This window comes from Dromiciops gliroides, chromosome 3 (genome assembly GCF_019393635.1).
Source record: "Dromiciops gliroides isolate mDroGli1 chromosome 3, mDroGli1.pri, whole genome shotgun sequence".
Taxonomy (NCBI): Eukaryota; Metazoa; Chordata; class Mammalia; order Microbiotheria; family Microbiotheriidae; genus Dromiciops; species Dromiciops gliroides.
Genome location: NC_057863.1, coordinates 418,520,565 through 418,544,189, shown reverse-complemented (window position 1 = coordinate 418,544,189; position 23,625 = coordinate 418,520,565). Strand labels below are relative to the sequence as shown.

The window sequence follows — 23,625 nt, the reverse complement described above, 5'->3', positions numbered from 1 at the left end:
CAATCCTTTAATTAAATTTGCCTTTGTGTCAGTCTAGATTTGGCATTTAAAGAGCATTCATGGTGGGAGTAAAAACTGGAGATGTTTATGTGACTGCTGGAAAAATGCATTCTGGGAAGCATCAGAAAACATTAATATGCAATACAGTCCTATGTATTAACTTCATTCTATTTCCTTTCCTTTTTCTTAATTTTTTTAAAAATCAAAGGTAAAATCTAAACTAACAACACACAGTGCCTAGAGAGATAGCTTTGAAATCAGGACGAACAGGGTTTAAACCTGTCATCTGACATGTACCAGACATGAGACCCTGGGCAACTGATTTCAGTGAGTCCAGGAAAATCTCCAAGAGCATTGTGCTAGTCTACATTAGGACTTTTTCTATTGGGAAGGTTCTTAGTACCAGTGAAATCCTAGGTTCAGCTCATATTTTCCTTTAAATTTTAACTTAATAAGGGAAAGCTATATAATTGGGGAAGGAAGGAGGGCGGGAAATGATTCCTTGTAAATTCAGAGATGGTTTCCAATATCTGAGGAAGGTAGGAGTCTTTAGATCCCACCAACTTTACTTTCTCCCCACCCAAAAGTTATTTTTTAAAATCTTGCCTATCAAGGAGACCAAACTAATATTTAACCTGCTGGGCACAATTCTATTGAGTAAGTTGAGGAATCTGAGAAAGAATGGAGTGAAGACTGCATTATGTTCTCTTCTCTTTTGAATGGTAAGCAAAACATTAGGCATGTTAATCTAGTCTGTATTTTCTATCTGACATGGCTATACCCGAAAAACCATAATGTTCACAGAAGTCTAACCAACTCGATAAGAATTGTACGCTCAAGAGCCAGAAGGGAACTTAGACGATCAAATCCAAATCTAGTGCCTATGCAACAAAGAAAGCTTTTAAGAAGGATGGAATTCTTTTTTTTTACTTTTTTGGGGATTGGAGTCTGGATATAGTTAACCACGATGGGAAGTCTGTGCTGTGGCAAAACTCCCGCAACCTCTGCAATGCTTTGGCTGTCTCCATTTCAGCTTGCTCCCTATATTCTTCTTCCGTAATATGCTTAATCACCAGCCTTTTTGATTTATAATATTCCTTGATTTTTCTAAAATGACAAAAATAAGCAACATTTAAAATGGAAAATGCAAATTATACGTAACTTCAATTTTTTCTAATGACCCATACAGCATTTTTGGCAAAATAAGGAGTGCTAGAATTGGAGTCAGAAAGATCCAGGTCTGAATCTTGACCCTAGCTAAGAGTCAGCTGATGAGTTATCTCTCTGAATTTTCTTATCTGTAAAATGAGAATATTGGCAACTAGGTGGCAGAGTAGATAGAGTGTTGGGGCCTGAAAGTCACGAAGACTCATCTTTTTGAGTTCAAACTGACCTCAGAAACTTACTAGCTGTGTGACCCTGGGCAAGTTACTTAACTCTGTTTGCCTCAGTTTCCTCATCTGTCAAATGAGCTGGAGAAGGAAATGGTAAACAACTCCAGTATTTCAGCCATAAAAAACCCAAATGCGGTCATGAAGAGTCAGACACGACTGAAAAAGACTGGAAAGATTAGAATAATACCTCTAGTACCTGCCTCACAGAGGCTCAAACACCATGGAAGACTTTGTAAACTTTACAATGCTACATAAATAAAGGTCAGCTCTTATTCCAAATACCTGCTTGAACGGTTAAGACCAGTCTACTGAAGTCCAAGAAAATGCACTTGTTAGTTCTACCAACTCTGCCTCTAACTACCTTTATATCTTTACAATCTTTTTCTCCGTGTCACTGGCCCCTTTGGCTGTCCAGTGAAACCTATGACCTCATTTCATAATGTTTTAAAAATGCATAGGGAGTTCCAAAAGTCTTCATCTTAAAATTTCAATGAGACTTTTGGGACACCCTGTCAAATAACACAGCAGATGAGGCAGCTAGGTGGTGCAGTAGATAGAGCACTGGCCCTGGATTCAGGAGGACCTGAGTTCAAATCCAGCCTCAGACACTTGACACTTACTAGCTGTGTGACCCTATGCAAGTCACTTAACCCCAGTTGCCTCACCCCCCCCCAAAGAAATAAATAACACAGCAGATTAGAAAGAAAACCAATTATATTGAAATACAGCTGTCAAAATATTTTGTTAAGTTGAGTTTTAAGACTCAAGGTTAAGAACCCCTGCTTTGTGCTATCTGTGGTTTTTATGTTTTATTTATTTTTTTTATTTTTTTGGTTATTGTAAGATTTTCAGGGTCTCAGACCAGATACAGAGAGTGTGGGTCCTGCTTATACTTTTGTCTCCTTTCCCCCTCCATGTAGGCTAACCTGTAAACAAATGAAGCCATGGGGGTTTTCATTTTTGTTCTTTAAGCACAGATGATGAAAATATATAATTTGCTTCCTCTAGGAAATTCAACATGAATTTAAAATAATGGCTTCTCTACATCTGATCTGATTCTACCCTAGAATATTAAAGAAACAGGCCAGTAGCACTAGGGAAATGGGCCACTCAAGAAGTCTTTATTTAGGAAACAAGTAGATAGTGGGAAAAACTATTTCCTCAAATCACATATGCTAAAAAAGGGCCCCACACCTAGAGGATGTTGTGGGGTGTAGCCTCCACCTAGTGGTAGTGAGTCTGTGTAATGCCAGTGGAAAGGAGAAGGGGGCTAGAATGTTTGTGTGTCCTCTACAACCAGGTGGCATAAGGCCACAATCTAGTTTGCTTGAAGGGGACACTCTTTAAAGACTACTGAATATCAGGTTTTAGGAAGTTACCAATTATATTAGTCAATGAGTTTTTTAAAACTTCTCACTGCTTCCCTCAGACTTCACAAAGACTAATTTATCTTTTCCATTCTTCCTTTTGCCAAGTACATGATAATCATTTGTTTTTAAAAAAAATAGCCCACAGTGGGCAGGGGAAATAGGAAGGAGAAAAAAATGCTTGATAATCGAAATATATGTACACATACACACCCTCCCAAAAAAACCCTCCATTTCAAAGCTACCTTTAAATTGAATGTGGCAAATGACAAGATTTATCCTATAGGATCTCATGTTTTCTGCTGGGCTTTCCAGAAGTGGTACATATCATTTTTATTGTCTAATCATTTCAGTGGTGTCTAACTCTTTGTGACTCCATTTGGGGTTTTCTTGGCAAAGATAATGGAGTAGCTTGCCATCTCCTTCTCCAGCTCATTTGACAGATGAGAAATGGAGGCAAATATGATTAAGTGATTACACAACTAGTAAGTGTGGAAGGCTGTATTTGAACTCAAATCTTCCTCACTCCAGGTCCAGCCCTCTATCCACTGAGCCAACTAGATGCTTACGTATAATTAGCGAGATGAAAAAGTGAATAAATGTAGTAATCAAAATCCTACCTAAATAATTGGGGGCAGCTAGGCAACACAGTGGATAAAGTACCAACCTTGGATTCAGGAGGACCTGAGTTCAAATTCAGCCTCAGACACTTAACACTAGCTGTGTCACTTAACCCTCATTGCCCCACCCCACCCGCCCAAATCCTACCTAAATAATTAATGGGAGGGTCAGGTAAACAATTGTAACACCAAAGAGACTAACAGTTCTCTATTTGAACATTACACATTTCACATATTGGAATAATCCTAGCAAGGAAAAATTTGTCAAGTCAACATTCTCATAGAAAGGTGGCTTTGTCTATAAGATATTATAATAATGTATTTATTCATAGTTACATTTTTATTGATGCTATTTGGCTTGAAGTTCCAGTAAAACCACATATATGTGGTTTTGGGGGTTTTTTTGTTTTTTTTGCAGGGCAACAGGGGTTAAGTGACTTGCCCAGGGTCACACAGCTAGTAAGTGTCTGAGGCTGGGTATGAACTCAGGTCCAACAGAATCCAAGCCTGGTGCCTTATCCACTGCACCACCTAGCTGCCCCCACATATATGTGTTTTTATAGAATAGAGCCCTTCGATGAGGAAACACCCTCCAATAAAGCGGGACAGCACTATCCCTACAACCTATTGTCTTAGAGAATTATTCAGTGCACTGAGAAGTGACTTGCCCAGGCTGGAATTGGTTTGAGTCCTGCCTAAGATATATACTAGCAGTGTGACCCTGGGCAAGTCACTTAACCCTGTTTGCTTCAGTTTCCTCATCTGTCAAATGAGCAGAAGAAAATGACAAACCACTTCAGTATCTTTGCCAAGAAAATGCCAAATGGGGTCATTCAGCGTCAAACACAACTGAAAAACAAATGAACAAATGTTTGTTTATACTTGTAACATCTATATAATATGTGTTACATATGTATATCTTTTCAATTATGGTTTACAGCATCAAATTCACTGGAGGGATATACTAACCTGCCCACACAGCAGAAAGCTCTGAATGGATAATGTAGACCCTGAGAAGAAATCAGGAGAACTATCACTGCATAGGCAACCTGGGTTGTGGTGACACCAAAGTAAATTATGACCAAGGATAAAAGCTGTAATGTCCACATCAAGAGATTTATGCTCCTTTCTTTGACGAGTGGTCCATGTCTATAACAAGCAGCAAAGCTGATGGATCCCATGGTCAGGATGTAGCCTGGGAGAGCACAAGAAGGTGGAAAAATCAGCACTTGTACAAGAGCCTGGAAAATGGTGGAAAAAACCTGACCCCGGGCATTGTATACAAGGAACACAGGTTTGAGACAGCACCATAGACATTAGTGCAATGTTAGGAAATGCATGTTTTCACTTTCCTTTGTTGGTGCCAGATGAAATCAGTCACTAAAGTAGGCAGTACATTCCTGATTAGCTATTCCTTCTGAAATGCAAAGATGAATCTTATAATCATCTGAGATGTTTTTCAGACCAGCAGACATCTGAGTTTATTTCTCAGGTCAAGCAACTTGTTACTCTGAAAGTTTGGGGGTACAACTCCCTGTGATTTCCAAGATTTTCTTTTATTTACTATGAATTTGAAACTGCTTTTCAGAGTTGTGGGTTAATAGTCAGAGAACCAGGTGTGTCAAGTGACGTGAAAATGTTCTTAAATTTATTTATTTTATTTTATTTTATTTTATTTTTGGTGAGGCAATTGGGGTTAAGTGACTTGCCCAGTGTCACACAGCTAGTAAATGTCAAGTATCTGATGCTGGATTTGAACTCAGGTCCTTCTGACTCCAGGGCCAGTGCTCTATCCACTGCTCTACCTAGCTGCCCCATTAAAATTTTACTTTAAAATAAAAATTTTCATCCTATCTCTTATTTATTGTGCTTTGGATAAAAAAACAATTATCACATCAATTGATGCAGCATGGTCCTTCTGCAGTATTCTTAAATTCTAGTCCTTCTTAGGGCTTGTATAAGAAGTTAAATGTTTAAGTTATGCAAAAGCTTAAAAATCAAACCCAACAAATTAATCTTCTTTTTCTATGAATGCCCCAAACTATTCCCCATTCTACACTGTGCCCCAAGTTACTCATGTCAGTACTTCAAGGATTTCATTAGTCTTTCTATGCCCTTGGTAGAACTGTCTTCTTGAGTTGCTTTGGTCAAAACAAGTCAATACTTGGTAACCAATCTCATGGTAATGAACTTCTCTAAACAGTTAGGATGGTCCATGGACAACAGATATACACTTAGGAGGCAGTGTAGTGTCATGGAAGGAGGAACACTGGCTATAGCAGGGAGAGTATCTGGGTTCAAATCCCAGATTGCCACCATGGGCAAGTCATTTATCTTCTCTGGTCTTCATTTTCCTCAATCGTAAAATGAGTTAGATGAACTCAAAGGTCATCTTTCACCTCTAAATCCACGATCCTATGATAGCCTGTCTCTTGGGCCATATTTGGAGCCTTTCCAGATTGATAACAATTTCCAGAACTTATGTCTGGCTGGCAAAGGCTACCATCCTGTTAGAATGAAAGCTCCTTGAGGGAAGGAACTGTTTTTTATTTTTTTTTTCTTCTGTGCACTTCTGGTATTTAGTACATCTTAAGTGCTTAATAAATGCTTGCTGACTGATTGCCTTCAAGAGCTCAGGACCACCAACACAACAGAGGAGGTACTTAGTATCCTTCAGTGAAGAAACTGAACAAGCTGTTTCACTTAGGATGTTTCTCAGGGAGCCTCTTCTTATCTTATGGATAAGGTACAATTAAATTTAATTTTCATTATCAGACTAGGATGTCATCAGACAAACATAAATATGATTTCATACTATATCAATTTAAAAAAGGAAATAAAGTCACACTTTAGTGCTTCTTTTAAGAAGCATTTTGAACTACTATGAAGATTTAGGTTGGAATTCAACTCCAATGTAGCAGGTAGAAAGGATATTCAATCACTTAGTTTTTTAGTTAACGATTCTCAAACATTTAAAGAAACAAACAAACCTGTTTTAAGGTAGAAGAGATATCTATCTATCATCCATTTATCTATCCATCTATCCATCTATCTATCTATCTATCTATCTATGGAAATAGCCTCTGACTTTGAGAACACACTCATACAAATCTGGCAAGACTCAAAGACTTTTCCACTCCAATGCATCAGTACAGCATGAAAGTAACCCTAAGTTCCCAAAGGTTATGCCAAGTCCTGGCAAGTCCTACCCACCTGGAAAAGGAAGAGCTTCTTGCATGGGCTTGTTAATGGACTATGTATGGGATATCTGAAGACCAGAAAAAGTTGTAGGAGAGATTCATTCCCAGTTGACCGCAGGGCCAGAGCAACTCTTGGAGACAACTTCCTAAATTTTAGAAAGGCTGTGACCTGTCCTAGTAGAAGGAGTTCTTTTTCCCTACTGCCCCATGAGAGCTTAGCTCCTTGAAAGGCTCTCAAAACTTACCTCCTTCTAAAGTTCAAAACTGTCACTAGAAAGATCCCTCTGCATACTTTTCAGTTTTATAAATACAAGAGTCTACATGTTTCTTTTAATTTACCTACCTAATATATACGTTTTGTTTTCATACCAGAGCCACCTTAGTTCTTCCATTAACTGGCATACGAGGTAAAACGAAGCAAACCAACAACCAACCATGAGGGCCCCAAAGGTGCTATACTGTGTGTGGAAGAAAAGAAATAAAGAATGTTCCAATTTATTCATCCTTAAATGAAAAGCACTGTTCCATTAGACTTCATTATCAATTGACAGAAAGGTATAGAGAATATAAAGATCACATTGTACCCATGGTTTACTGATGACAAGAATATATTCTACTTGATAGAACAAAGACTTAAAGACTCTTCCCAAAAGATGTCCTCTAGGTGTATGTCCATGAAGGATGTAACAACATAGATAACTTTGGTTGACAAGCCTCTGATGATTCATATTAAATGGGGCATTAAAAACCAGAAGCATTTATAAAAGATGTTGGTCATGATCATGGAAGATGTCCAACAGGGAGTCTAAATGAAAGGAGGAATTCCTAGACAATGAGTTCCTCAAGAGGCTACTTTTTTGAAGATGACTGCTGATTGTATCAAACCCCAGATCCCTGAAAAGCCTTCTATATGACACTGTGTAATTTAAGATTCTAAATGTGGGTTCTAATCTGTTCCCCCAGTTTGGGGGGAAACTGACTAAAATCACTGATAAAACGAGTTTAGGTTTTTAAGGGTTTATTGGAAAATAGAAAAAAAAACATTGAGAACAGAATTCTAACAGCCTGGCATTCCTATCTTTCCTCAAATTTCCTGTGAAGTCCTCTGCCGCCACCACCATCAAGTCAGGAACCCAAAAAGCCCAAGAGCTCTCTGCGCAGGCTCCTTTTCCTCCTTCCTGTCTCCTCCCAGAAAGTAGGAGGCTCCTCAAGTTGATTGGCTGGTAGCCTTGATAGACAGCACCCATGAGCAAACGTCATTTCCTGACGCCAAGGAAAAGCCACAATGTCTCTGAGGCATTTTCCTCATGGTGGAGCTTTCCCACAGCAAGTCTCCAGTAGGTGGCATCATTCCAATCATTCCAATAGCCATAATCATGCAAAAGAATATGGCTTTACTCTCCACAGTTATCTATAGATGAGGAACATTTATTCTCCAGGCTATAATATATAAGATTGGTTAGGGTTAGTGAATCCGTATCTATCTTGCATGTACCTATATAATAATATGTTGTCTCTGCCATTAGAATGGGAGCTCCTTGAGGGATAGGAGCTGATTTTTTTTAACTTTCCATATATCTCCAGCATTTAATACATTGCATGGCACATCATTTAATAAATGTTTGTTGACCGAGTCACTGACTGGTCCAACAAATGGACAATGAAATGGGCCCAGACTGATGAAAAGAAGCAACATGGCCTGAATTGCTCCCACCCAATTACACAGATTTTAATGACTTCTTTCCAAAACAAAGGTTTAACTTTTAAAAACAATATTCTTCAGGTGGTACTATATGGTTGTGAGTCACAGAATATCAAAATCTCCAAAACCAAAGGGCAACAGATGGCACAAGCAAGTTAATATCGCATGAACCATAAAGAAATAAATGGGAGAGATGGCATAAAAGATGTCATGAAATATATGACCAGGCTAAACATAAAGGGACAACAAAGGGTAACCGAGAGATAGCCCATGTACTATTAGGACCCAGAGGAATACCAACAGCACATTGAGAGGATGCCCTGTGATGCAGGATTTATGGACATGATTAGCTCTGGACGAGAAAGCAAGGATGGAATGTGATCTGCATTGCTGGGGGAACATCTACAATAATGAGTTTACTGATCCTTTGAGGTCTCAACCTAAACTAGGACAGAGGCAGAGTTTTATCAGCTTTGATGATACAGCTGCCGTCTCTTAGGGCCTTGACTGAACTCAACGAAACATGGCCACAGGGGGACAGACTTAGATTGGTAAAGACCTTAGAAATGGCCTAGTCCATGGATACTTCACCTGGGGTCTGTGAACTTTTTTTTTTCCTTTAAATATCTGGAAAACTCTATTTGAATGTAATTATATTATATTCAGTAATTGTAATCTTATGTAATTTATTTTATGCAATTAAAACGTTATCCTGAGAAGGAATTCATGGATTTCATCAGACTGAAAAAAAGATCTGTGACACAGAAGAAGTCAATAACTAACCCCTGATCTTGTCCGCCCCTCATTTTATAGAAGAGTGACTTATCCAATGTCAAACAGGAAGGAAGTAGAGGAGCCTGGATTTGAACTCAGGTTCTTTGATGTCAAATCCTTCCCACCACCCCCCCCCCAGCCACAACAATGAACATATGTTGATGGCTAAATAAGCACATACCAAGATGGTATGAAAATGTGCTGTGAGAGGGCAGTTGGGTGGCACAGTGGAAAAAGCACAGGTCCTGGATTCAGAAGGAGCTGAGTTCAAATCCAGCCTCAAACTCTTGACACTTATTAGCTGTGTGACCCTGGGCAGGTCACTTAACCCTCACACTTCCCTGCCAAAAAAAAAATGAAATGAAAATGTGCTGTGAGATGATATATGGCCTGGATGTGAGAAAAGTGTCATATAAAGCCTTAATGTGATGGTGCTGTGCTATGCCCCACACCTTTCAATATGGGAGAAAATTTTAGCATGTAATTTAATTTTTACCTGAATGGAAAAAAAAGATGACCTGAAAGTAGAATGTCAAAAGGAATAGCAAAACTATAAACTTATTTCAGCTGCTAAAAAATGATGAGATTTTTCCACCCTATATGTTGAAAATCCACACATTTTAAAGACAGTTTCTAGACTGATGTAACACAGTATAGAATAAGGAACTGATAGGATCAAATGAATGAAATAACCTTCCCCCCCTCCCCCCCTCCCAAGTCCTAATGCTTAGCACATCAAGATTTCCAGTTTTAGTTTTATAAATAACACACCTACCTTGGGAATGTATCTTCTCATGAACAGCAGGAAAAAGACTAAGGTCATAAGGATGCCCAGCACAGTTCCAGCAGAATAATAGAAAGTAGTGCTCCTGTTAGGGACAAACAGTCAGATACTAGTTACCTGATAACTGTTATTTTCAAGTATAAAACATAGACATTTTAACCTTGCTCTGGTAGTCACAAAGAAAATCTTAAAAGAAAAAATACACAATTGAATGGTAGATCATGGTAAATACGCCTCTCTCTATTTAATTAGGAATATAACCCAGTGGCTGAAATTGACAATGATTTGCTTGCCTTTGGTGTATATGCCCTATAATTTTATATGTTAAACAGAAATATATTATTGATGCACAATACGGCACATATTTAAAATGAAATAAGAGATAAAGTTAAAATTCGTAACCAATTAACACGTTAAGCAGGATGGGCATCTAAGAACTAAAATGTTGGCAGGGAAAGGTCTCTCACTAGAAGAAGTGGCTGAAGATTGGGATCATAATGTAATTATACCGGATTATTCAGAGCTCAGACTTCTGGCAAACTCAGTCATCCATTACAGACCCCCCCTCCACCCCCGCCCCAAGGCAAAAAGACCTTTCAGTAGTAAGGGAAAAAGAACTGTAGTTATCACACAGTTTATGTTCTTACTCCACAGGATGGATGGGAATGGAATCCACCTTAACTCTACTGATTCAAGACCCATGAACTCTAAATGAAATAGGCATCAGATAGAATCCATAAGGACACATTGACTGGAAGTGATAGCCAACTATGGAGGGAGAAGATAGAAGAATTATAAAAGGTACACAAAATAAGTATAAAAGCATAGCACCAGGGGCAGCTAGGTGGCACAGTGGATAAAGCACTGGCCTTGGATTCAGGAGGACCTGAGTTCAAATCCAGCCTCAGACACTTAACACTAGCTGTGTGACCCTGGGCAAGTCACTTAACCCTCATTGCCCCACAAAACAAAACAAAAAAGCATAGCACCATGGAACCATTTTTGGAAAAACCCTAAAACAATGAACAGACTGTGAAAATATACTGTACAGTAATTGATGTTCATTATGATGACCTTGCATCAGTAGGAAAATATTAAACTATGGACAATATGTTCTGATTGATAAAACAGGGAAATATGCAATCATTTGACAAAGATTTACATCTAAAATTGTTAAATTTTTGAAAACTGGTCTTTTAAGAGATAAGCTTCAATTATTTATACATTATATTTAAGTGGAAAAGCTCATTTCCTGATATGCAAAATTAAAAGAGTCAGAGCATAGAGGTGGTGAAGAAATTTTCATTTTTCACTTTTACCATTGGAATACTGACTTCCCAGATAAGTGTCGGTTATAGTGTGTGGTAAAAAAATATGAAAGTTTTTTAACAGTCGGTTAGGATAACTGAAAGACGCCAGTTTTTGAAGGACCACCCTTTTGGGGAGGAGACCAATGGCATGAGCTACGCACGCCAGTCCGCCTGCTGTGCACGTCAGACTGCCTGCTACACACTTGACTTCCGGGGTGCGAGCTTAAAAGGCAAGGAGAGAATGGAAGTGGGAGTTTTTTTCCTGCTCTGCTGGTCTCCTGACTGCGCTGCACAGGCTGATGCTGTGCTGATGAGAGTTCGACTGGGCCCGGCTCGCGGTTAGCAGCAGCACTCGCTTGACACGGTCTCATTCTCCCCAAAGGTGGCCTTCAGCTTTTGGTGAGTTTTATACAGAATATAGACTAAGCTTAGACTTAAGACGATCTGTATTGTATTTCTACTTTCCTATCCTTCTAATCAACATCACCTTGTGACTACCATACAATAAAAGCTCTATCTAGAAAACCAGAAGCTTCTTCCATTTACTAGTCTGGGAGATAAATTAAGGGAAAGGTTAAAGAGGGGAGATTTATGATCTAATATCCAATTTTAAATCTCACAACTGTGTTGTCACCAAAAAAAGCTTTGAACTTGGATTTAGAAAGAATTGTATTCAAGTCACCATTCTGATACTTAATAGCTTTCTGATCATGGGCAAGTCATTTTATCTCTCTGGAACTGAATGAATTAGTACCAATGAAGACTCGCAAAGAAGCAAAAATAGGAAACACATCTCTCTAAAGTACATAGATTCTACCCCAAAGTCATTGTGAGGTTCTGGATGTAATATAAGATACCCAAGTTTAGTACCTAGCACAAAGACTTGTATAAACTTGGCACTTAATAAAATCTGTTGAATTTAAATGAATTCTGGAAAATACCAAACTTTAAATAAAGACAACTGAAAATTTTAAAAGTTCAAGTTATACCCATTGACAAAATCAGTAAGGAAATTTGACTTACCTACTCAGGGTCTTTGCTTTAAAGAACAGGAATATCCCTGTCATGAACACAAGGAAGAGTTTTGTATCCACAACTAAAAAAACAAGAAAACATTAAGATTTGGAGCAAAATGTATTCAAATGTTACCTCACAAGTGTTTAATCTAGTGTAACGATTGGAATGATGCCACCTGCTGGAGAGCTACTGTAGGAAAGCTCTGCCATGAGGAGAAGGCATCTGAGGGCAAGCCATGCGGTCAGGTCCTTGGCATCAGGAAGTGACGTTTGCTCATGGGTGCTGTCTATCAAGGCTACCAGCCAATTAGCTTGGAGATGTGTGTGCATGTGGATGGGATGTTGCCAGTTTCACAGGAGGCTTGTGGGATGAAGGAGGTGTGGCTCTTGCTCTTTTGTGAGGACTCTCGTGGAGAGTGGAACTAAAATGCGCTCTCCCTTTGATAGATAGATGAATCTAGGCCTTTTTCTCTTTCTTCACCAAATTCTTATTCTCCTTAATAAATGCTTAAAAGTTTAACTCTTGCTAAAGCTTATAATTTATTGGTGACCACTCATTAGATATTTTAGAAAGACTAGCTAGAATTTTAGCCTTTATACTAGACAGTTATGACAAAATGGTAGATGAAATATTATTATTATCACTTATGTCAATTAAAAAAACCTCAACTTACCATTTCGATTCACCCTCAATGTATAAGCAAATCTTTTGGCAGACTTCACATAGAAACACACAGACTTCTCATATGGATTAATATTAATAGTTATATCATTAGACTCCTTTGGTTTCCAAAAGGCATGAATCGTGCACTTGATAAAAGCAAGGATAGTTTCTGGATACTGACAATCGTGTTCTTCCATGATAAATACAATGCTGAGCATGTCTGAGCTGGTAATTTTCACCTATTGAGAGAGAGAGAGAGAAACTGTCAGTTTTTAAAACAAGAGTCAAGGGGGCAGCTAGGTGGTGCAGTGGATAAAGCACCTGCCCTGGATTCAGGAGGACCTGAGTTCAAATCTGGGCTCGGAAACATGATACTTACTAGCTGTGTGACCCTAGGCAAGTCACTTAACCCTCATTGCCCCACAAAACAAAACAAAACAAAACAAAAGACAAAGAAAAGAAACGAGTCAATAAAGCTGGAGCTAATGGAATGTAACAAAGAGTATCCAGCATTAGATTTTTAAGAAGAAAATAAATTATAGTAACATAACACTGAAATCCTGGACATTTTCTATAGGCATGTGCTTAATAAAGAGGACATACATTGCAGGCAAGCATCCCCTTTTATGATAATTTAACTAATCAATATAACGCATTACTGAGTACATAAGAAATACCAGGTAATAAAAGATGGGAGGCATTATCAGGGTTATAAGAGAACATAACTCATGTTTTTTAATAGTGTAAAAAACATTACACCACAAATTTTTTAACTTAAATTTTTAATTTTAAAGATCATTTTTTAAGTGAAGAAAAACACCAGTTCTTCCTTCTTCCCCATGCCTACCAGAAAGGGACCAGTACCAGATCTCAGATCCTTCCTGACTCATCTACTATAGAGCCAAACAGATGGTGATGGACAGCTCCTTAAGAATTAACTCATGATAATTCTGCTGCTGCCAATCTATGCTGTGCTCTGTTTGCTGTTCTTTAGCACCGGGAGTAAGCCAGACCCAATGATAAGTGTTAGCAGCAAAATACTAAAGTTTTCTTGCTAACTGAAAAGCAGTCCTATTACAAAACCCATTTTCTGGTTTTGTATTTCATCTCTCCGTTTACGACTTAAAGATAGAGCCTTACCTGGATAGTTGACCAAATGTATTTCCATTCCATTTGGGCAAGTCGGTTGTAGCAGTAACAGACTGATTCAGAACTCTTAATTATATCCATTTCCTTCAGAACTCTACATGGTGCTGGGAGAGAGGAAGAGAGATCAACCAGGAACTGAAACAAAATCAAATTCAGATGTTTAAGAAATGTTCCTTTTTATTTCCATGTCTTTGGGAGCCATAACATTTCACAGAATTTTTGACCTACCTGCTTCATCTCAAGCCCTTCACTCTCTCCTCTCTGGGTTTTCATGACACTGCTCTCTCTTACTCTCTTCCCACCTTGCCTAGATGCTCCTCCTCGGTCTGCTTTGTTGATTCATCATTCAGGCCATGCCCCCATACTGTGGTGTTACTCAAGGCTCTTTCCTAGGCCCCCAATTCTTTCTTCTCTACACTCTCTCGGTGACTTCATTGGCTCCCGTAGGTAAAGCGATCATTTCTATGCTGATGACTCCCAGTTTTTTATATATACAGCCTTAGTCTCTCTCCTGAGCTTCAAATCTGCATCCTGTTTCTTGCATGAGGCACTCCATCACCTGACTCAGTGTCTTTGCATTAGCTGTCTTCCATACCTGGAACATACTCCCTTCTTATCTCAACCTCACAGAATCCCTCTTTTTCTTCAAAACGCAAGTCAGGTAACACCCTTTATGTGAAACTTTTCCTAAATCTCTGAATTGCTAGGGCCCTCCTCAAATTATCTTGTATTTAACTACTTTATGTTAATTTGCTTTATATTTATGTATTTCTTCATTGTCTTTCCCCATTCAGATGTAAGGCCCTTGACAGTAGGGATGGTTTCATTTATTGTAATTGAATTCTCAGCAGCTAGCCAGGGTTTAATAAAAATTTGTTGATTGATCTACCACAAATTCTTGTACTCATTAAGTACATTGATCTCTCCCAAGCACATCATGTTTTCTCCATTTTGTTGTGAAAAATGACAGTTAAGATTAATGACAGGGAAAAATCTTTTTGGTTCATAGGGGTTGTCCAGATGTATTTGTCTACCACTACTATTTATTTATTCTAATAGAGCCTTATCATTCACATTACTCAATTCACTGTCATAATAACAACACAGTATTTTTTCTAACATGAAAATTTGTACCATGTCACAGGCACAGCTAATCACTAAAATTGCTACTATAATGATTAGTCAATTAGATCTACTTTTCATTTCTTCTTTCTAGGTGTCTGTGGTAATGCAACATTTTTAATCTATACTTTTATCTTATCTTTGAAAATGATTTTTTCTTTCTAAATCAAGGGATTTCCTTAACTAGGCAGTTCTTTTCAGGGATATATAGCTACTAATTCTATTCAGTTATCTGCAAAGTTGAAATAAAGGCATATGAAAAGCCACCAACAATTGTATGGAGGGTGAAGGTGTGGATATGTTACAGACTGTATTCACAAAAACAGTATCTAAATTCATGAGACCAAACCCAGATCTTGCTGACTCCAAGTCTGGAAGATCCTTTCCCTAGAAATGGTCCACAGAAAGCTTGGAGTCCAACTCAAATGAGCCACATCTCTGAAGAATTCATAGGTGAAACTCCCGGTCAAAAGACAACAATCAGAAAATAGAACTAATTTATTTGTGTTTCTACACCATTTTAATCATCACTAACAAAGAATCTACCACATTTGGATTCATATCAGACCCTGAAGTTCTATTTAAAGAATCAGAAATGGTACTTAGGAAGAAGTTGCAAAGAGTGACTAAAAGACAGTCAATAAACATCTATTAAATGCCTACTACGTGTCAGGCACTGTGCTAAGAAGTTGGGACACAAAAAGAAGCAAAATCAATACTTACTTTCAAGGTACTTTCAGTCTAATAGGGAAGATAACAAATATATACAAATGAGTTATATACAGGATGAATATGAAATAATTTTTTTGAGCAGGGCAATGAGAGTTAAGTGACTTGCCCAGGGTCACACTGCTAGTAAGTGTCAAGTGTCTGAGGCCGGATTTGAACTCAGGTTCTCCTGAATCCAGGGCCAGTGCTTTATCCACTGTGCCACCTAGCTGTCCCAATATGAAATAATTTTAAAAGGAAAGGCACTTAATTACAGGGGTTTGGAAAGGCTTCCTATAAAAGATGAGATCTTAGTTGGTACTTAACGGAAACCAGTAGGCACAGATGAGGAAGGGGTGACAGAGAAAATACTCAGAGCCAGGAGATGGAATATTTTCTTCCTAGAACAACAAGGAGGCCAGTGTCACTGAATCAAGGAGTACATACATGGTGGGGAGTAAGGTGTAAAATGATTGGAATAGTAGGAGGGGGCTAGGTTGCCAAGGGCTTTGAATACCCAAGAGAGCATTTTCTATTTGATCCTGGAGGTGAAAGGAAGTTTATTGAGTGACATGGTCAGATCTGTGCTTTAGAAAAAACATTTTGATGGTTGAGTGGAGGATGGATTGGAGTGGGAAGAGACTTGAGGCATGCAGACCCACCAGCAGCTATTGCAATGAGGTGATGAGGGCCTGCACCAGAGCAAAATCAAGTGTCAGAGGAGAAAAAGAGGCTTATTGGAAAGATGGTTTGTTTAAAGGTGGAAGTAATAAGCCTTGGCAACAGATTAGATAGGAGGGGTGGTAAATAATGAGCCTAAGAGACTGGAAGGATGGTATTGCCATCTCTAATAATCAGTAGGGGGGAGGGGAAGAGGGTTTAGGGGGAAATTTTGAGTTCTGTTTTGGAACTGTTTAACTTAAGATGTCTGCTTAACATCCATTTCCAAAAGGCAACTGAAGATGGGAGATTGGAGGTTGGCAGAGAACTTGGGAAAGCACGGCAGATTTGAGAATCTTCAATATAGAGATGGTAATTAAATACACAGGAGCTGATGAGATCACAGTGAGGTAGTACGGAGGAAGAAGAAAAGATGGTGATGGACAGCTCCTTAAGAATTAACTCGGGGGCAGCTAGGTGGTGCAGTGGATAGAGCACCGGCCCTGGAGTCAGGAGTATCTGAGTTCAAATCCGGCCTCAGACACTTAACACTTACTAGCTGTGTGACCCTGGGCAAGTCACTTAACCCCAATTGCCTCACTTTAAAAAAAAAAAAAAGAAAGAAAAGAATTAACTCATGGGGGCAGCTAAGTGGTAAAGTGGATAAAGCACTGGCCCTGGATTCAGGAGGACCTGAGTTCAAATCCAGCCTCAGACACTTGACACTTAAGTAGCTGTGTGACCCTGGGCAAGTCACTTAACCCTCAGTGCCCTGCCAAAAAACCCCAAAAAACAAACGAACAAACAAAAAAAGAATTAACTCATGAGTTAATTCTGCTGCTGCCAAAGTATGCTGTGCAAAGAGCCCTGCGGGACACCTAATGCTAAAGGGCATGAACTGGAAGAAGATCCAGCAAAGGAGATTGAGAAAGAAGAATCAGATAGGTAGGAGAAGAACGAGGAGAGAGTGGAGTCTCAAAAACCTACAAAGAAGGAAGTATCAAGGAGGAGAGAGTGATCAACAGTGCCGAAGACTACAGAGAAGTCAAGGAGGGTGAGGAATGAGAAAAGGCCACGGGATTTGGCCATTTAACTTTGCAAACAGCAATTTAAGTGGAATGATGAGGTCAGATGCCAGCCTATAAGGGGTTAAAAGAAGTGAGAAGAGAGAACATGAAGGTTCCAGTAGTAGCAGGCATCTTCAAAATGTTTGGCCATAATGAGAAGAAAAGATATAGAACAACCTTGGGGGGGGGGGGGTGGCAGGGAGGGGTAAGGTCAAGTCAGGATTTTTTCAGGATTGGGGAGACATGGGTATGTTTGTAGGCAGGGGAGAAAGACCCCGAAGACAGGAAGACTGAAAGTAAGTGAAAGAGGGGGATGACAAAGGGGGCAATCTTTTAGAGGAGAAATGAGGGAACAGGATCCCTTAAGCAGGTAGAGGCATTAGCCTTGGGAAGTAGTAAGGCCGAATCATCTTGTGAGACACCAATAAAGGAGGAGATAGGCATGTGAATTTATAGGAAATGAGGAAGGGAGAAGGGAGCTTTTGGTGAAGAGCCTCCATTTTTTTCTGTAAAATATGTTTTCAGCTGGGAACCATTACATGGGAAAGTGAAGGGAGGGGAGGAAAATAATTGTGAAGACAAGGATGCCAGGTCCTAAAAAATGCAGAGCTGAGCGGCTTATTGGCTCTGGTGGCACTGGTTAGAGGTCAGGGCAACAAAAGCAGTCAGATCCCATTGTGTTTAGTGTTTGTTCATTAGTCCGGATCTCCCAAAGGGTACTGATTTGCAAAACAAAATACAGCCTTTAAAGGCTCTCTCCCTCTCATAAGGAATCTTTCCTTTATTAAGTGAAGCCAGAGATAACTCCTCAATTACCCTCTGATTACTGTCATGTGAGACAGTGTAATGTACACAGCCCAAAAGCATTTGTTCACCATTGTTTATGGAAGGTATCTTCTACAAGGTCTGAAATGAGAGAGGGATTCCTTATAGATGAAAAGAACTTAAAGATGCTCCTGTCTACTGATGTTGGCGAACCAAAAAAACTTCCCTAAAACTTTAAAACAAGGTTCTAAATTCTTTAAGGCTTGAAAAACCTAGGTCTTAGACCTTCCCCTAATTAGACTTAGGGAATCTCCATGGGGGACAACAACAAAAGTTTTCCAGGTCTTTATAATGCCAATTATTTCAAAATTAGCTTTTATTCCTGAAGAGCAAGAGTAAAGAGAAAAGTTTTCTTGGGAATGGGGGCAGGTTGGGGGGGGGGGGCGGGATTGCTTTCTGTCTTTTAAGTCTGGTTAAGTTAGGAGGCAGACAAGAAACATAGATGAGGGAAGCAGGATCTTTCCTCCAATTTACAAGAATGAAACTATCAACTACTATGAATGTCCAAAATGTGGTTTGAATGTTTTTACAAAGGCTAAAATAGGGGGCAGCTAGGTAGCGCAGTGGCCGGCCCTGGATTCAGGACGACCTGAGTTCAAATCCAGCCTCAGACATTTGAGACTTACTAGTTGTGTGACCCTGGGCAAGTCACTTAACCCCCATTGCCCCTCAGAAAAAAACAAAAAAACAAAAATAAAAAGGCTAAAATATTCTAGCGAGTTTGGGGTTAACATTTTGTTTTATGGAAATTAAGAACATAACTGTGAACATTAAATGGACCACTTATCACTCTTTCCCTGAAGAGTGTCAGATTTTTTTGTTTTACAGCTAAGAAAGGAAGATCATCTTGCTGATTAGAAAGGTTTGAAAGCAGTATCAGTGAAGTTTAAAAGTGGAAAAAATATTAGGTTGAAGCTTACACTTTAAACAGATATGGCACTTAGGAACTACCTATTTATTAACTCTTTTCTGGTTATGCCAAAGGTGGTATAAGAAGGGTATAGATGAATTTAGGGGGATCACCATAGATGTATATAAGAGCTACTCAACATGGCTACAGGTCCAAGAAGGGGAAGTCGGCTTGTCCTAAATTTTCAAGTTTATAATATGTATTTTTAAAGAACTCTTTTGCTTCTTGCCCACAAAAAGAAAAGCTTATTTAAGGGAGCAACTTGGGTGAAAGTGAAATTTAATTTGGAAAAATGCTCTGTGTTACTTCACTGGATGCAAGTCTTTTAGTGTTTTTCTAAAATCTGCCTGCTCATCATTTCTTACAGCACAGTAGTATTCCATCACAATCGTATACCATAACATATTCAGCCATTCTCTAATTGATGAATATCCCCTTAATTTCCAATTCTTTGCCACCACAAAGAAAGCTGATATGGATATTTTAAAACGTATAGGTTCTTTTCTTTTTTTACCTGATCACCTTGGGAAACAGACCTAATAGTGATATTGCTGAGTCAAAGGGTATAGGCTGTTTAATAAAATAACTCTCGGGGCATAGTTCCAGATTGCTTTCCAAAGTGGTTGGATCAGTTCACAGTTCCACCAAGTATATTTAGTGTCCCAATTGGTAAGACCCTCTTGACTCAATTTCCTATACAATAAATTTTTCTGGTTAATTCTGAGCCTGGCTGTTTACCCTGTCATACAATTGACTGCCTATATGACTTTTAGCTGAAATCAAACAGAAATAAGGATGCTTTATCCTACTAAATGTGTACCCTTAAGCTTAGGCCTGGAGAACCAGTACTGATGCTGTTATAATCATGTCCTTGCCTCTTCCTTTCATAACAAATATCTCTAACCAGGGCAAGTAAATACTTAATTTTTTTAAAAAATAGAAGAATCTTGTTGTTGCAATACTTCAGCATTGCTATAGGCCATAAGTATATAAGATCAGATTGTCTTCAGTCTGAAATTATAGTTGTTCCCACACCCTAAACAATTAAGTAGATGAATACTTGTACTTGTCATGTGCCCGTTAAGAGTTATGTATTCATGTATAAGATAAGGTCCTTGAAATATCTCAAAAGGATATGTGAATAAAGAACCATGCAGAAGTTTGTGGGACCGAGGTACAAATCTATTAATCAGTAAGGCTAAAGTCAGAAACATCTTCTGTTTTGTTTTAAGGAAAAGAATTTCAGTGCAACAAGTTATCTTAGAGGAATTAACTTATGAACTATCTTGTGTTATATCAAAGGGAAATCCAATTTTAATTAGGTTTGTTATTTACTTTGGGATTAACACCTGTATGTAGAGCATATCCTTTAGTACAAACGTGTTTTACAATAGACAATTTAATATCACTGTTCTCTGTATACAATTTGGAATTAATTACTTAGTATATTTACCCATCCCATTGTAGGTCTTTTGTTGGAATCGGAATAAAGTTAGCATCTTTTAAATTCACTTGTATAGCCATTGAACCTAGGAAGAGAGGTCATCTACTTACAAGGAATTCTGTTACCTATGTTTTTGTTTATAGGATTAGATCCTTATCAGGATCTAGTCCTCCTAAGGAGGGAACTGAAATGAACTAGAGTGGAAAATTTTGAAAAAACAGTAAGATCAGATGATTATATATGTCAAATGTAAATTATTCTAATGAGATATACAGGCTCTTGAGCATCTTTTGATAATAAGTTCTAAAAATTACGTTCAGGACTTTAAATATATAAAATTGTTTTGTTCACTCTGACACAAATCAGGCATCTTCTCTGTGTGTGTGTGTGTGTGTGTGTGTGTGTGTGTGTGTGTGTTATACTTAATTTAAAAGATTTTCAGAGTTCTGCCTTCTGTGGTACTTTAAAATGTTTAGGTTTTGCTTTCTCAGTTGTTATTTGAATTTCTTAAATATATCAACATAACAATTTGCTAACTTACATTACAGGACAATTCTAAGTAGCAAAACTTAAGTCTTTCCCTTTTATGAAGCTTAAATCCCAAATAATGACTGAAATAAATGAACACCAGTCTTAAGAAGGTTAAACAATAATGGAGTCAGTGTCAATTTAGAAAAGCATTCTTAACTTTAGCTTACCTGTCACCTTTAATATCTTCCCATTTCAGATACTTGGAGAAGAATTCTTTCCTTGCTCTTAAACATGTGTCTCCTTTAGCCCAGACATCCTTTGTATTTATTTTTTTTTCTAGTACACTGGCTCTTTTTATTTTTGTTTTCTAAAGTGCCTTTTCTACTTCCTCATGCAGCACAGTGAGGATTTCAGAGTCCAACCATGGTGTTCCATTGTCATCGATGAGAAAAATGTTTCTTATAAAAATCTTTACAGATCTTTTCAATTTTTCATGTTTATTCTCTTTCCAGTTGAATACTTACATATACTTGGAATGGTTTGCTTAGTTGGATCTCTAGAAAAGCTTCCTAAAAATTTGTTTTCCTCTTCATTCTGTGAAATGATTATTCTTTTCATGTTAATAACCAATTACTGAATTAGGACTAAGGTTTTCCCCCCTTCTATTGCCTCATTCAGAAATCAGCTGTAGGTTATTTAGCCCGCCTTTGATGTGCGGGCTGATAACGGGGGAAACTATTACCAACTGTGAAAACTTAGATCTGATCAAAAGGTAAAGAAATTCTAGTCTAAGTGAACTGGTGAATTCTAGCCCACTGTGCTTAATTCAGACAGGTCTGAGTGGAAGTAGATTCCCCCTTTTGTCTAAATGGCCCTAGACTGGGGTGGTCTGGGAAGAGACAAGTCTCTGTGTCCAGGACTGAGTAATGAGTCACATTTTCCAGTCCCTCACTAGAATAAACCCAACTCTCATTATAATATTCATTTTCTCATCGTTACTTAACCAATCAGAATTGATTACTGCCTATTGGGAATATCCACTCTTCCAAGGGGCATATAAGCATCAAGAGGCCTCCAGAAGGGGGGGGGGGCTGTGGTTTATGAGACAGACAAATAACCATATTTTTATTAATTATTTGCTGTCCAAAATTAGTAAAATTATTAATTACCCAGAAATTATGTCTCTTGAACTTCCTATATATCGCACTATTGGATATGCTAAGTAAACAATGATCACAATCTTCCATAACCCATAAGGTTTTATAAATAAATTTACATTATTTATTTGGCTAGCATTTATATAGGTTTACAAAGTGCTTTACAAATATTACTTATGTTAATATTTGTAATGTTTGTTGTTCAGTTGTTTTTCAGTCATGCCTAACACTTTGTGACCCCATTTTGGATTTTCTTGGCAAAGACACTGGAGTGTTTTGCCATTTCCTTCTCCAGCTTATTTGACAGATGAGGAAACTGAGGCAAACAGGATAAAGTGACTTGCCCAGGGTCAGACAGCTAGCTAGGAAGTGTCTGAGACCAGATTTGAACTATCAAAGCTATCCTAGCTGCCCATTTTTAATATTCTCAACATTACAAATATTTGTAATATTATTACAAAAAATTATAAATATTGACTCCTCATGACAACATTGAGTGGTAGGGGCTTTTATTATCTCAATTTTATAGATGAAGAAACTGAAGCCAACGGAGGATGAGGGACTTATCCAGAGTCACACAGTTAATAAGAGTGTTTATGAAGCTGTATTTAACGTCAGGTTTCCTGACTCCAGGTGCAGCACTGTACTCATTGCACCATCTAGCAGCATCTAAGGGTGCACCTCACCTACAAGCTCTTATATTTTTTCAAAAGTATACCTACTCAGGGGCAGCTAGGTGGCACAGTGGATAAAGCACTAGCCCTGGATTCAGGAGAACCTGAGTTCAAATCCAGCCTCAGACACTTGGCACTTACTAGCTGTGTGACCCTGGGCAAGTCACTTAACCCTCATTGCCCCCCCCCCCAAAGTATACCTACTCAGTAGACAATAACGTGTGTGTGTGTGTGTGTGTGTGTGTGTGTGTGTGTGTTTTCTAAGTTTCTGTAGCTCTTGCCTGTCTAATCTATCTAGGAGGGAAGTCAGGTGTTTGCCTACTGACAGACTCTCTAGGCTCTTTTTTCGAGAAAAACAGAAACAAAATATGAGCTCAGTAGGCCTGCATTCTCTGTTCCATATTATCATCATCCCATCTACCTCAAGCATTATTTCTATCTCTCCACTGATTATCTTCTTGCATCCATCACTCTGGCATTGCCTATAACCCTCATAGCCTCCAGTGCCTGTTTTTGTTTCTACCTTCTATATAGATTAAAAAAAAAACCTGAAGATGGTCAAGAGATTCACTATGTATGCTCGTCATTCTGTTTAGATATCTCACCA

At 38.5% G+C, this 23,625-nt stretch overlaps 1 protein-coding gene across 3 annotated transcripts in view; it reads right to left on the bottom strand.

Annotated features, from left to right (window-relative positions):
- Positions 1 to 23,625, bottom strand: part of NEMP2 (nuclear envelope integral membrane protein 2) — a 38,387-nt gene that overhangs the window by 1,751 nt on the left and 13,011 nt on the right. The window contains exons 1-8 of one of the 3 annotated variants that reach the window (XM_043998817.1): positions 21,415 to 21,757; positions 13,972 to 14,084; positions 12,842 to 13,070; positions 12,175 to 12,247; positions 9,833 to 9,926; positions 6,925 to 7,039; positions 4,351 to 4,576; positions 931 to 1,107 (exon numbers count right to left, since the gene is read on the bottom strand). In XM_043998817.1, the coding sequence (XP_043854752.1) occupies positions 931 to 1,107; positions 4,351 to 4,576; positions 6,925 to 7,039; positions 9,833 to 9,926; positions 12,175 to 12,247; positions 12,842 to 13,070; positions 13,972 to 14,061 (1,004 nt within the window). In that variant the 5' untranslated portion in view covers positions 14,062 to 14,084; positions 21,415 to 21,757. Of the gene's footprint in view, positions 1 to 930; positions 1,108 to 4,350; positions 4,577 to 6,924; positions 7,040 to 9,832; positions 9,927 to 12,174; positions 12,248 to 12,841; positions 13,071 to 13,971; positions 14,085 to 21,414; positions 21,758 to 23,625 lie in introns of those variants that run through there. The other 2 variants (XM_043998815.1, XM_043998816.1) reach the window with 2 other exon arrangements.